Source organism: Pseudophryne corroboree, chromosome 5 (assembly GCF_028390025.1).
Source record: "Pseudophryne corroboree isolate aPseCor3 chromosome 5, aPseCor3.hap2, whole genome shotgun sequence".
Taxonomy (NCBI): domain Eukaryota; kingdom Metazoa; phylum Chordata; class Amphibia; order Anura; family Myobatrachidae; genus Pseudophryne; species Pseudophryne corroboree.
The window spans coordinates 816,607,756-816,623,478 of NC_086448.1; the positions used below are offsets into that span (position 1 = coordinate 816,607,756).

A 15,723-nucleotide genomic window follows, 5' to 3' on the forward strand; every position below is an offset into this window, starting at 1 on the left:
CAGTCTTGATGCCAGCGCAAAGCCAGCACCGGCATCTTGAGAAGTGTCAGGATTCTGGCATCGGTTTCGACTGCCGGCATTCCGTCTGTTGGGATCCTGACTGGATCCCTTCAAGATATAATGGGAATTCAATTGTGCTTAATACATTTTTGGATGAAAAAAATGGGCTATTGCATGATTTTTTTTGACCAATGGTTTTATTGCAAAATTCAATTGCAGGTCGTTTTTTTTAGCCCAAAAACTGACCCCAATAGTGCCGGCTTTCGCGGACAATTGAATAACCCCCAGGGGATCATTTAGTCAATTGAATTCCTCCCTTAATTTTAACACAGTATTTTCTTATCCACAGTACTTTACTGTCAGGGATCCAATTGAAATACATTGTAGCTGGCCTCTTTTCGTTGTCTTCTGCAGATGCCTGATTACCGAGAATAATAGCCTAATTTGTGAATATTACTATACACTTATCATACAAGGCAACTTGCAATATTGATTTGTTGGATCTTCAAGGTAAACTGAGAAAGTTGATAGTGTCTGATATAGGCAGGCAATTGCAATAACATGATTTTAATTGAATATTTTAGGTTTTTCATGCCGGGCAAGCCTTCCGATTAGGCCGCTATCCGATACACTGGCATTTAATGGGCAATGTCCAGTACAAGTCCTATGTACGAGGCTGTGGAATCCATCAGACCTACAACAGGGCAGTCACCATCCATAACACTCACAACCTGCTTGTCGAACACAACGTCATCTATGACATCATGGGAGGGGCGTTCTTCATTGAAGATGGCATTGAGCACGGAAATATACTCCAGTACAACTTGGCTTTATTTGTCCAACAAAGTACCAGTCTACTCAATGACGACGTTACTCCAGCGGGCTTCTGGGTGACCAATCCCAATAACACAATTAGGCACAACGCAGCTGCCGGTGGTACACACTTTGGCTTTTGGTACAGGATGCACAATAACCCCGATGGATCTTCCTATGACCCAAACATCTGCCAGAAGCAGGTCCCGCTTGGGGAATTCTACAATAACACTGTTCACTCTCAGGGGTGGTTTGGCATATGGATCTTTGAAGAATATTTCCCCATGGTAACAGGCTCCTGCTCTTCCACTACACCATCCCCAGCTATCTTCAAATCTCTGACCACTTGGAATTGCCAGAAAGGTGCAGAATGGGTGAACGGCGGTGCCCTCCAATTTCATAACTTCACTATGGTCAATAACGAGGATTCCGGCATAGAAACCAAAAGGGTCGTTTCAAGTTACGTCAGTGGCTGGGGAGAGAGTGGTGGAGCTGTCCTGAAAAATGCTATCATTGTGGGTCATCTGGATGAACTAGGACTCGGCTCCAATTACTGCACCGCCAGGGGCATCACGCTTCCATTCGACGAAGGACTCACAGTTTCTTCCGTGAAGTTCATGAATTTTGACCGTCCAAACTGCGCAGCGATTGCAGTTACATCGATTGTCGGGCTCTGTACAGATAGGTGTGGAGGCTGGAGTGCAAAGTTTGATGGGATCCAGTTCTTCAATTCATCTAACAAGGCAGGATTCAGATGGGAGCATGAAGTGGTTTTAATTGACACAGATGGGACCCTAACAGGTAAAAACAATCCTAAATAAGTAGGTACCTAAATGGAGGATTTCCACCCACAGCAGATATCCGCTATACAAGCTATGAGTCTGGGGCAGAATTGGATGGGAATCAGGTGTATGTTGAGATCCACATGTTTTGTCGGATTCGCGGCCAAATCCGATAGGTTTTAGCCCCGTTTCTGACAATGTCAATCCGACTTTAAAACAAGTCGGATTAACACTGTTGAGAATGGCTAAATCCTGTCAGATTTGCCCGAGAATCAAATACGGAATGTCGGATCCTTTCCGTCGGAAAGGTGCCAACTGCCAACATCATTGAATATACCCCTATGGGGGGGAATTCAGTTGACGGCTGGAAATGTAAAAATCCCGCAGCACTGGGCTTTTCCCACAGCTGCTGGGTTTTGCTATTAAATTACAGGAGAGAAAATGAGACACAGTGATTTCTATATTAATCACTGTGTCTTTTTTCACGCGCCTCCAGAGCAAGTCTGATTATTCCTAAAATCGTTATCTTTAGGAAAAATCACCAGAACTTGCTGGTGACACCCCCGCTGAGGACCAATTAGCCTCGATAAGCCATCTGGGCTGCAGCTTATATGGGATTTTGTTTCACTTGCTCCAGACAGACAAAAACAAACAGGGCTGCGCAAGTGAATACACACAGGTTTCACTGATCATGTGTGCTATTGGGAGAAATTATTTTTTTTCCGGCGACCTAACAGGACGTCCATGTTTTGCTCCCAATGTTTCTTCACAGCTAATTGGATACCTCCTTATGTGTACTCTTAAGTATACTTTATTATTATGTATACACTTTACTACTATGTGTACAATTTACTACTATTATATGTACACTTTACTACTATGTATACACTTTGCTATACTTTATTACTACATGTATACACTACTATGTGTTGGATGTAGATGGCATCCCGATGTACAGGATCATGGAGGTCAGAAGACCGGCGTCGGAATCCAGACAACTGTCAGAATGCTGACACTGGAATCCTGAACATAAGTATACCAGGGAAGGTTAGGGTTAGGCTGTAAGAAGAGATGGTTAGGGTTAGGCTGCGGGAAGGTAGGGTTAGGGTTTGTTTAGTTGTGGGCATCTGTCGGGATTTTGGCAGTCGGGATGCCGATTTCAGTGTCCACCAGCATCCTCACTGCTGGTCTCCCGTACCCAACCCCTATGTGTATATACTACTATGTGTACACTTTACTACTAATCGTCGTCATCATCATCATCATCAATTTGCACTTGGACCCAAAGTGTAAAAGATACAACGCCATTATGTCCTGGTCAGCGTAGCCCGCATTTGTGTTGACACGCCCTACCAAAGCTATGTTTATGTGACAATGCCTCACTGCAGCCCAGTTATACCTCTTCAGTCATAAGTGTAGATGCAATCAAAATGCATACAGTTCTCCAGTGTCCGCAGTTGTGTGTATCCAGTCGCAGAGCATGCAGAGTGCAAGACCACACTCCACCGACTCGCAGGGCTGCAACTAGGGGGGGATTTAAGGGGCCACCAAGATGGTCACGTTCACATCTTGGAATTAAGAATTTTACCTAACACCCCCTCCCTTTGCCTCCCCTCACTCTTCTGGGAAGCTGGAGGAAAAGAAAAGCATTGGGGGGGATGAAGGAGGAGAGGGAAAGGGAATAGGAGCAGCTGTAAGAGAGAGAGAGGAAGGCTGTGGGAGTCGAGCTGACCCCTGGCAGGTTACACTGAGATAGACGGCAATAAGAACCCACTGTATATTTACTAGCCCTTATACATATTTTACTCTCTCATGGGCCCAGCCAGGCATTCGACTGACCTCTGAAGGGTCCTTATCTTGCTTGTGTTTTTGAAAAAAAGCAGCGGGTATCTCCAGCCTCACCATTCCTGCCAGATAAATATCGTCCAATAGTCCTCTTTATATATATATTTGATCATCTGATTATTTTAATGTGAGGGTGGTGAGAGAGGTTGCGCCAAATTACTGCCTTCCCCCAGGAGACAAAAATCCTAGTTTCGGCCCTGCAACACTTATACATCTCCACAGTGTCACATGCCAACCAACAATAAGGAGAAGTTGCCAACGAGCCCCGTTCTCTTATTGTAGTATGCATATCTTTTTCCAATATGCATTTCTTTCCATGCTTATTTTCTTTATATAATAATTTTTGTTACATCTGATTTTTTTCTTTTACAAGTTGAGTTATTGTAAATTGAATACACAATCTGAAATTCTAAAAAAAAAAAAAAAAAGCACCATAATTATCAAACTTTACTTTATCCATTGATTTATTTGAAACTTCTTGTAGACACTCAGCTGTAAAATTATTTATGTATTGTCTTGCAGGGATGACGGGAGCTAAAGTAGTACCAGAAAGTAGGCTGCTCGATCCCTCACAGTGCAGCCAAAGCAACGACTGGAGCGCCGGCTTCCCCGGTTATGTCTGTAATTCTACCGTCAGCTTTCACCGACTGGGCTTTAATAACCCAACCCCGTCGTCTCTCCTTGGGAAAAATGCTATAATTTCCAACTCTTTCGGTAGGCAGCCTAAATCCTTGCACTTCTTTTTAGGGGGGATAAATAAATCACAGATAATAATTCTGATGAATTAAACTCATGTCATGTACAAATCGGCATTGATTACACGTGTTTAACAAGCGTTCTTAAAGCGCACTAAAAGCATTGCTATTGGCAGCCCAGAATATAAATGAAGCCAATCGTATTTTGCACACATATTTTGCTTTTACTTTGTGCATATATTGATGGTCTCTCAAGATATTTTGGGCCTGATTAAGGTCCAGACATAGTGGCGCAAAGTACGCAATTCACCGATGCAGTCCTGCATGGTCAGACACAGTAAGGCTGCAGGCTACAGTTGATTTGATATATTGTGCAATTGCATTATCTTTGTTGATTATACATATACGTATGTACAAGTTGAATACATTTACGCAATAAAAGGTCTTGTTACATTATTTATTGAACCACCCTCATACTTTCATTTTGTTAGAAGACAACTTGGAGTTTATTTACTAAAGATTGATTTTCATTGATGTTTCTCCATTTCAAATCTGGTGAAAGGCAATTTCAGTCGATGTTGGGTTTCAGCGGCTGAAACACACATTTACTAAAAGGGGATTTTTTATTATTCATTTTTAAATGTTAGTAAATGTGTGTTTTAGCACTGGAAGCCCAAAATTGATTTAGATTGAATTTCATGTTTGAAATCAAATAAAAATCAACCTTTAGTAAATATACCCCCTACTGTACAGATATGTCCTCATACACTAGATAAATACCTAATAAAATACCTTTCATTTAATGTACCCGCACTTGTGTGGAGGGATGTGAAACCTCCTAATAAGATACCCCTATCTCTGCAGTAGAATTAAAAGAAATTTTGATGTCTAAATAAAACAATGCTAACCTATTGAGACTTGCAGATTTAAAACAACTTTATTTTATTGCAAAACTATTGGTTAAAAAATTATATAATAGACATATGGTGCAAATTTCAGTATAATGACTTGTAAGTCCAATACGATTAAAATTAATTGTCCACCTAAAATGAACCCCAATAAGGATTTCATGGTGAGAAAATAGTTATATTGTTACCAGCATGTTGTGGACCGATGACACAAGGTCAAATGTAATAGTGTGTGGTCCAGATTTATCAAGTCTTGGAGAGTGATAAATTGCAAGGTGATAAAGTACCAACCAATCAGTTCCTAATCCTAACTATTTGAAAAATAACATTTAAGAGCTGATTGGTTGGTAGTTTGTCACTGTGCAATTTATCACTCTCCAAGACTTGATAAATCTGTTTGTTAACAATCCCCGGGTGTAGTAGATGTTGCCAACTCCTATTTCAGCAAAAGGGGGAGCTATTTGCTTCTACATCAACAATGGCTGGTGTGCCGACACTGTGGTCCTGCAGAAATCCTGTAGCCCTCACTTGGAAACCTTGTGTATCAACTGCAATCCCTTCTAATCCCTGCGCGAGTTTGCTTCATTCATCTTGGTCGGGGTATACATCCCTCCGCAGGCTTGTGTGAGGACAGCGCTGCAACATCTTTTTTTGTGCATAAATGATACGGAGCGCAAATACCATGACTGCTCATCATTCTGGGAGACTTCAACAAGACTAACTTGGCTAAGGAGCTGTCAAAATACCACCAGCATGTTAAACGTCCCACGCAAGGTGGCAATATCTTGGACCACTGCTACACGAACACTAAGGACGCCTATCACTCTGTCTCCCGGGCGGCTCTGGGGCTTTCTGACCACTGTCTAGTCCACTTGCTCCCCACCTGTAAGCAACGAGTGAGATCCACAAAGCCAGTGGTCAAGTCCGTGAAGAGGTGGTCCAGCGAAGCCGAGCTGAAACTGCAGGCATGCTTTGAATGTAATGACTGGAACGTTTTTGAGACTGCTGCAAATGACCTTAATGATCTTGCCGACACTGTCACGTCGTAAGTTAATTTCCTTGAAGACTTATGTGTGCCGTCAAGATCTGTCCGCATCTACGCAAACAACAAGCCTTGGTTTTCCGCTAACCTAAGGCAGCCACACCTAGCCAATGAGGAGGCACACAGAAGTGGGGACAAAATCAGGTGTAGACAGGCCAGGAATACCCTATCTAGGGAGATCAGGGCAGCGAAAAAATGCTATGCCAACAAGCTCGTGACTAATTTCTATGCGAATGACCCTCAGTTGGTGTGGAATTGCCCGAAGCATGCCACCAATTACAAGAGCTCCACCCCCTGTGCTGGCTCTAGCCAAAAGCTGGGAGAGGACCTGAATCATTTCTACTGAAGGTTTGAGAAGCCCTACAACGCAAGCGATACCTTGCCTCATTCTGCTGGAGTGCCGGCTGCTAAGGCGGGAATTCTCTCTTGCTCCCAGGGCACCTTGCCTACTCTTAATGCGGAAGTTGTGGAGGTAACTAAGCTATTCAGGAGACTGAAGCCAAGGAAGGCACCAGGGCCAGACGGCGTATCTCCATCCACCCTTAAAACATGTGCCGAACAGCTGGCACCAGTCTTCAAGGCGATCTTCAACAAGTCGCTCGGAAATGGCGTGGTCCCAGCCTGCTTCAAGCGCTCGCTCATCATTCCAGTACCGAAGAAACCTTCCCCTTCGGAGACCTGAACAACTACAGGCCAGTAGCACTAACATCGGTGGTGATGAAGACGATGGAGCATCTAGTACTGACTCATTTAAAGTCCACGGTAGGTTCCCTCCTAGACGCTCTGCAGTTCGCCTACAGGGCTAATAGATCGGCGGAGGACGAATCTGGGTCTACACTTCATCTTCAGAAAGTGGATTCGCCAGGAGGCTATGCGAGGGTCCTGTTCGTGGACTTCAGCTCTGCATTCAATACTATCATTCCTGGTCTGCTGCAATCGAAAATGTGCAGCTTAGGTGTCCCTGAAATGCTATGCTCCTGGGTGGTGAACTTCTTAACGGATAGGGAGCAGCGAGTCAGGATGGGGAAATTAATCTTTGGGGTTAGGACAACTAGTACGGGTGCACCCCAGGGGTATGTTCTTTCTCCCATCCTCTTCTCTCTCTCTCTACACCAATGACTGCTCTTCTGAAGACACATCTGTGAAACTCATTAAATTTGCGGACGACACCACGCTAATTGGTCTCATTACGGATGGGGAGGAGTCTGCTTACAGGAAGGAGGTTGAGAGGCTAGTCACCTGGTGCGGCACAAACAATCTACAGCTAAATTCATCAAAAATGGTTGAGATGATTGTTGACTTCAGGAAACACTGCCCTAAACTCTCCCCACTAACAATTGCGGACAATACGGTAACGGTGGTAGAAACCTTCAGATTTCTAGGCTCCACGATAGCCAAGGATCTGAGGTGGAAGTCTAACATTGATGGCATTGTGGGAAAAGCCTAGCAGAGGTTGTACTTCTTACGACAACTTAGGAAGTTCAAACTGTCGCAGGAACTTCTGATCGATCCTCTTCTACTCGTTTTTTATTCAATCTGTTCTCTGCACCTCGATAATAGTGGGGTTTGGCTTGGCCTCAACTCATGACAAGAACAGACTACAGCGAATTGTAAGGGTAGCGGAAAAAACCATAGGGATAAATCTCCCGGCAATTGAGGATATCTATCGGCAAGGGTCACGAAGCGGGCAGAAAGGATCATTGACGACCACTCCTACCCTGTTCACGTCCTGTTCCGACGGCTGCAGCTTGCGGCTAGTGAGAACTGCTAGACACAGGAACAATTTCTTTCCTCAAGCAACTATCTTGGTTAATTTGAAAATCGCCTAGCCCATTTCATGTTCATACACTTAACATGTACTCAAGTATCCGTCATGCTTCTCTTCCCTATGTTATGTCATGTGTTGTATCTTGTCTGAGAGCTGTGGTCATCAGAAACTAATTCCTTGTGTATTATGTACTGATATACATGGCAATAAACCTGTTCTTATTCTGATTCTTCTTCTCATCAGATGTGTTATAGCCAGAGCAGGCGTTCATTTTAATTGTATTGGACTTACCAGTCAGTATATTTAGATTTGCACTTTATGTCTATTAATGATCACTTTAATGAGGAGACTGTTTCTTTTCAGGCGTCAGCGTTGTTCCCTTCCTACAGAAACGCCTGACCCACGCTCCTGGTTGGATGGCCCTGCTGCCTGACTCAAACTCTTACAACTGGTATTTCCAAAACGCGGCTTTCACCACAAACATCTCTTACTCATCCACTTTCTACGGATTCAAGGTAAAGTGATAACACCGAGTCAGCGGATAAACTGAATTTGTTTTGAAAATATTTTTTGTGCCTGTACCTGTAGCAGGTAGAGACACCCCCAAAAACTAACCGGTTGTGTTAGTATAAAGTGGGGATGATGCATAATGGGTGTCATTCCGAGTTGATCGTAGCTGTGCTAAATTTAGCACAGCTACGATCATTCACACTGACATGCGGGGGGGACGCCCAGCACAGGGCTAATCCGCCCCGCATGTCAGTGCCGCCCCCCCTCCCCCGCAGAAGTGCAAAGGCATCGCACAGCGGCGATGGCTTTGCACTTCAAGAGTAGCTCCCGACCAGCGCAGCTTTAGCGTGCCGGCCGGGAGCTACTCGTCACTCCCTGGCCCGCAGCGGCCGGACCGCACCCCCTAAACGGCGCCCCCTCCCGCCCAGCGACCGACAGAGATTTGAGCTTCGATGGCGGAAGAAAGAAGAAAGGAAGAAAAGGGCAGAATGAATGAAAAATGTTTTAGAGGAAGTATATTAGTGTGTACTGTGAAATAGGATGAGGACTGTGATATGTGATCACTTAGATTTTTTCATATTTGATTACATTTACTGAGTAAAGTATACATTTATATACTGTAAATTTGTATTATTCTCATTTGTAGCATTAGGCTGAACACAGCAGTGACACATGATTTTTTTGCTTATCTACATAATATTACATCCAATACTTGGTTTATGCTCATTTAGTAAAGTATACAATTTATGAATTTAGATCAGTTTTATTGGTAACAAGCGCTACAATCCTCACACACTAGGCTGAGCGCAGCACATCTTTTGTATTATAATTGGTAGGAAAACCGACTGCCACTGCCAGGTGCAGCACTTCCATTCGGCCATTTATACTGCATGTAGTGGCTGCTAGCCAGGCTGTGGGGAAGGGGGGTTTCCAGGCAACTGGAAACCCCCATTGCATTTGCCTATGCACTCAGGAATAAATATTGCTACAATCTATCGCCATTGTTTAATCATTAGTATTCATGATATTATAAGGGGAGGTCCGTCTAAGACTTATATATAGTACAACAGACAAACAGTGTAGATTTGCAGAAAAATATTGGTGTTGTAATTGGTTTCTTCGGTTCGGAGTTATGTGGCAAGACATCTACAGTACCTGCCGTTTACAATGCATCACCATTGTGCTCTGGAAAATGACCTGCTGGGTGGTCTGGAAACTGTCACAGTTGGTGAACTCTTCCTGACCTGGAACATGTGACCTGCTGGGTGGTCTGGAAACTGTGATAGTTATTTGCTGCTTCCCACTAAGCAGGGATTTTTTGTAATTCGACTAGTAAGGGGGTAAAAAGGCATAAAATGTTCTGTCCAGCAAACCTTCACCCAGTTGAAACCGGGCACATCAGTTAGTTGTTACTATTATTATTATTATTATTATTATTATTATTACTAGGTGATTCATCGCGCCCTACGGGCGCTCTTCACACCGTCGTAAAGGGCTACGCCCCCTTAACCCTTGCACACCCTTGTGGCATGCAATATTTTTATTATATGGAGTATTACCTCAAATCATAATTGTGTGAGTGGTTAAATATTGCACGGACAAAGGGCGTGCAATGGTTAAGGGGTGGAAGCCCCTTGCAACGGCGTGAACAGCGCACGCAGGGCCTGGTGAATCACCTAGTAGATACTTTGGTTGGGGGAGTAGGGGGTGCGGGGAAGAGGCAGATGGGATACTGGGGTGCCACGGAGGGGTGGTTGCGGTGATGCCACAGGTGGGGGAGGGTGCGTGGGTGCTGTGGGTGGTGGTCCGGAGCTGCTGCAGGTGGGGGAGGAGCAGTTGCGGGGTTGCCCCGGGTGGGGGAGGGGCGGATGCGGTGGTGCGGCGGGAGGTACGGGTGCGGGGTCGCTGCGGGTGGGGGAGGGGGTCCGGAGCTATTGCGGGTGCTGGAGGGGGTGTGTGGGGGTGCCGCGGATGGGCCCCGGAGGTACTGTGAGTGGGGGAGGGGTGTGTAATGCTTCTCCTCCTGGAAGCAGCTAAGCTGCTGTCCTCCCTTTGGCAGTGGCTCTCCCGGAGACTCGCACAGCAGCCAGCCACTATTGTTCGAGCCGGTGTCCCAATGCACCGCATTACAGGGAAGAAGATGTACGCAATAAACTACAGCTCCCAGCAGCCCTAAGGGGCGGAATGCTTCGGTGCTAAGGGCTGCTGGGAGCTGTAGTTTATGTAGTGGGTCTACTTCCCTGTAATGCGGTGCGTTGGGACACCGGCGCTAACAATAGTGACTGGCAGAACTGTGTGGCTGAATCAATGTAAAAGGTGAGAGTGCTGTGCAGTGACACTGCACACTGGGCCGGCGCCAGCCGCTCAGCAAAGGGATGCAGTACAGGGAGGCACCAGGAAGGAAAGACGTTCTCCCTGCTCTGCATCCCTGTACTGAGCTGCTGCTGCTGCTATCCCTGCTGCTGCTGCCGGCTGCTGTCACACATGCAGCGGCGCCGGAAGCACAAAACCTTTTCTCCCCCTCGGCGCCGGCAGCACAAAGCCTCCTCTCCCCCTCGGCGCCGTCAGCACAAAACTTCCTCCCCCCCCCCCCGTGTGACATTCAGTGGCCAGGAGGGAGGCAAAGTGGGCGGAGCTAGATGGGAGTAAGGGGCGGAGCTACACAGGACAATGCTGCAGCAGGAGGATGAGCTGCTACAGCTTCGGCCAGCCAAACTTCATTAGATAAGTATCTGGAAAGAGAGTGAGTGTGTGTGTGTGTATATACAGTGTCTGTGTATACTGTATATATGTGTGACTGTGTATGTGTGTAATGTATGTACAGTATGTATGTGTGTGTTTGTATATATATGTGTCTGTTGTGTGTGTGTGTGTATGTGTGACTGCTGCATAATGTGTGTAAGCATCACTGGTACAGAGGGCATTACGTGTGTAAGCGGCACTGGTAGAGGGGGCATTACGTGTGTAAGCGTCACTGGTACAGGGGGCATTACGTGTGTAAGCGGCACTGGTAGAGGGGGCATTACGTGTGTAAGCGTCACTGGTACAGGGGGCGTTACGTGTCTAAGCGTCACTGGTACAGAGGGCATTACGTGTGTAAGCGGCACTGGTAGAGGGGGCATTACATGTGTAAGCGTCACTGGTACAGGGGGCGTTACGTGTCTAAGCAGCACTGGTACAGAGGGCATTACGTGTGTAAGTGTCACTGGTACAGGGGGTGTTATATGTGTAAGCGTCACTGCTACATGGGGCGTTACATGTGTAAGCGTCACTGGTACAGGGGGCGTTATGTGTGTAAGCGCCACTGCTACAGGGGGCGTTATGTGTGTAAGCGCCACTGCTACAGGGGGCGTTACGTGTGTAAGCGTCACTGCTACGGGGGGTGTTACTTGTGTAAGCATCACTGGTACAGGGGGTGTTACGTGTGTAAGCTGCACTGCTACAGGGGGTGTTACTTGTGTAAGCATCACTGGTACAGGGGGTGTTACTTGTGTAAGCATCACTGGTACAGGGGGTGTTACGTGTGTAAGCGGCACTGCTACAGGGGGTGTTACTTGTGTAAGCATCACTGGTACAGGGGGTGTTACGTGTGTAAGCGGCACTGCTACAGGGGGTGTTACTTGTGTAAGCATCACTGGTACAGGGGGTGTTACTTGTGTAAGCATCACTGGTACAGGGGGTGTTACGTGTGTAAGCGGCACTGCTACAGGGTTCATTATGTGCGCTGTGTGTTTGTAAAGTAAGCGAGGGTGCTAATTTATAGTTTGCAGGGGGGGCACAGAACACTCTAGCAATGGCCCTGACAGCACAGCACAGCACTGTCACCTTTTACACTGATTCAGCGTCCAGACATTACCCTCCGCGATATCACCCTCTCTATCCATTACATTAGCTATCTCGAGGCTTCCAGGCCGGCAGCCCAGGTGCTGTGTTGCGGAGTCAGGGCCTCTGGGGATCTGGGCGCGGCTGTGGCTGGGAGGCACTTCTGTGACATCACGCGCAGAGGAGGCTCTGGGGTCCAGCGAGTATGCGGCGCAGGGAGGGCTATGAAAGCCTTTCGCTGCGCCGCTTTCATACACATCTATGCCGGTGGCCGCAGCAGCTTTTGTTCCACATGCGGCGCGGCTAGGGAGTGGGGATTGTTGATGCCGGAGGGGGCAGGTGGACTGGCAGCAGGACATAGGGGGTCATTCCGAGTTGATCGCTGGCTAGCAGTTTTTAGCAGCCGTGCAAACGCTATGCCGCCACCCACTGGGAGAGTATTTTAGCTTAGCAGAAGTGCGAACGAAAGGATCGGAGAGCGGGTAAAAAAAATTTTGTCCAGTTTCAGACTAGCTTCAGACCTACTCGGCACTTGCGATCACTTCAGACCATTCAGTTCCTGATTTGACGTCATGAACACGCCCTGCGTTCGCCCAGCCACGTCTGCGTTTTTCCGAACACTCCCTGAAAACGGTCAGTTGACACCCAGAAACGCCCTCTTCCTGTCAATCACTCTGCGGCTGCCTGTGCGACTGAAGACCATGGCTAGACCCTGTGTAAAACTACATTGTTTGTTGTAATAGTACGCCGCACGTGCGCATTGCGCTGCATACGCATGCGCAGAAGTGCCGAGTTTTTGCCTGATCGCTGCGCAGCGAACGAATGCAGCTAGCGATCAACTCGGAATGACCCCCATAGGACGCTGCAGTAAAAGGATTGTTCTTTCCCCTATCTACAGTGCAGAGACTTGCTGCAGATGCAGTGACATACCCTCCAGCTGTATCTATTTGTCAGGTACAGGACCTTTGTTTTATGGTCTGTACCGATTACTGACTCTCCAAACTTCCATTGAAAGTATAAGAAAAGGGGCGTGGCCACGCAGCTGTACCCGTGACCACGCCCCCTTTTCGAATGTGTATCAATGTTTATGTGTAAAGTGTTGGAGAGTATGTTGCTGCAGATGCAGGGGGACTATTTTGGGGTGTGGGGCTGGAGCTGCAGCTCCATCAGTCCCATTGCTAATCCTGCTCTGTGAAAACACAGCAGGCAAAGGGCAGAGCCTCCCATTGGATGTAACCTGTGTGGGAGGGAGTTTCTCACCCAATCAGCTGTGGACTGGGTGTGATAGACCTGCCACTAACCCAATGAGAGCTCCTAGCCACGCCCAGCGTTAGAGACCCAGGCACAGAATCACAGGGCTATTATATAGGAGATTTATTATGTCATATTTACATTATTACTTCAGGTTTTATTTAATTTTCACCTTATTATTTATTTGAAATTTTAACTTTTTGATTGTTGTGTTATAATTTTACTTGTTTAGTTTTATGCTGGTATTCACTATAGTGTTAACCCCTCTGTATGTACCAATTAAAATCTGTGAGCACCCAATATAGGAATACTCAAACTCTGTCTGTCTGTTGTAAATCAAGATATGCAAGGCCTCACTGGTGATGATGGCTAATATTAAACCAGGTGCACCAACAGTTGCGGTCACATGCCAGTATGGACAAATATATGCCCATTTTACTTGTTACTATGCATCGGGCACTGCATGATTAATAAGGCAAAGGAGACTCCAAATAAACCGTAGATGACCTCAGTGTTCTGTAACGTTTTGCCAATACCTTCACATCTGTTACCTGCATTGACTAAGGCGTGTAAATGTCATATGTTTGCAGAGTGAGGACTATGTGCTAATGTCCCACAACTTTACTCAACGGCCGGACCAGTTTAGAATAATCGATGTGCGTAATGGTTCCAGCCAGCCGCTGACCTGGAGCAATAACAGCAACGGAGACTGGTATTTTAATGACAACACAACTACACTGACCTACCTAGGTAGGTACCCTCGTGTGATGTTCTAAGCAAACTTTATTAATCAGTATTTGTGTAGTTCATATAGGGCAGATGTTGGCCACTTATCTCCATTGCCACTGCGTGAGACCTGTTTTTGTTGTTTTTAAATGTTTTTATACATATTAATCAAATCAATCACAATGATCTGTGCGGGGCTTACACTCCGCCACTGATTTGCCGTCCGATATGCTGCAGAATTTCAATTGATATCCGATGGGTTACAAATGAGATTCGAAACTGATGCATACTGTAGTAAATAATGCTTTTTTCAGACTGCAATCTTCTGTCAGTGATCAAAGGTCTTGGTTGAACTGCAAATCCGACCTTTAGTAAATACAGCCCTTGGTTGCTACAGGCAACAACATTTTTGCTTCAATAAACCTGCACCTTAGTAAATACTCCTCTTACAGTTTGGATTTTGGACAGGATGTACTAAAGGAAAACTGCAGTAAAAACAGTTTTCGGGGTCTTTAACGCATTTTCAAATGTACTAACCCCTGGCCACCTGCTTACCGATACGGAGGGTAACGCTAGCTTTTTCTGGCATTACCCCTTAGAAGCCTATGGGCATCTTGCTTCATCCTGCCACATTTCACCTACCCAGCACCGCTCACCCCAGTCCCCCTCCCCTGTGTGCTGCCAGCGTTCCGGTGCGCTCCCAGGATCCCCCTATCTCCCCTTCCCCCAACAACAAAGCCAGATGTCCGCTACAGGGAGGACGAGCCCGGAGCTCCCTGCAGATGTCACCTCCTGGTGCTAGGAGGTGACGGAGATCTGCGCACAACCTCTCACTCGGTGGCGCAGGCTTCGCACAGGGCAGCTCTTATCACATTACGATACTAATCATACATGTTAGTACATATGGGATTAGTATCAGTGTGAATTGTGGCTGAATGTATTCTGCCTTCTTTGTACATCCCACTATATGAGTGGAACAAATAGAATTTTTTTCGTTGCAGTGTCTGGAAAACGCAAACTCCGGAGGCGGGCCGTGGCAGGGAGGCTGGACCCAACTATGTCTAACACCAACGTAAACCTGCTGGTCTACCAATGCTATTTCCAGAACTGCATCCCCCCTCCTCCTCCAACTAAAGCAACGTTAAACCCATCATTGCATGAGTAGGTATCACAGTAATCGCAACCTTCAATGGAACCTACCCAGTAATTATGAAATTATATACAGTATATTTATCAAGTTTTTACAGTGCAGGCCCAGAGGCATTCCAAAGCACTCACTATATCATGTGGCATGTGACTGTGGTTGTCGTGGTGATCACCATTAATAACAGCCTGAGGAAACACACCAAAGATAAATGCTTATTTTCAAGTTCCTCCTTTTAATCTGACACAGTACTTTATCCTAATATGCCTCATTATGCCATGGGATTGCTGCTGTATATTGACTCTAGTGATGTAATGATTTGATATAATGGCAGAAACAGATTATAGTCCTTGCCCATTGCTCCATATTCAATCACAAACTAGCGGCCTAACAAGCAACTATTGGTGAAAATACAAA

At 46.2% G+C, this 15,723-nt stretch overlaps 1 protein-coding gene across 1 annotated transcript in view; it reads left to right on the forward strand.

The window, feature by feature from the left end:
• The window catches only part of PKHD1L1 (PKHD1 like 1), a 330,520-nt gene that overhangs the window by 188,840 nt on the left and 125,957 nt on the right, over positions 1-15,723 (forward strand). The window contains exons 49-53 of the mRNA XM_063925269.1: positions 585-1,614; positions 3,963-4,154; positions 8,217-8,368; positions 14,027-14,186; positions 15,164-15,323. Of these exons, the coding sequence (XP_063781339.1) occupies positions 585-1,614; positions 3,963-4,154; positions 8,217-8,368; positions 14,027-14,186; positions 15,164-15,323 (1,694 nt within the window). The remainder of the gene's footprint in view (positions 1-584; positions 1,615-3,962; positions 4,155-8,216; positions 8,369-14,026; positions 14,187-15,163; positions 15,324-15,723) is intronic.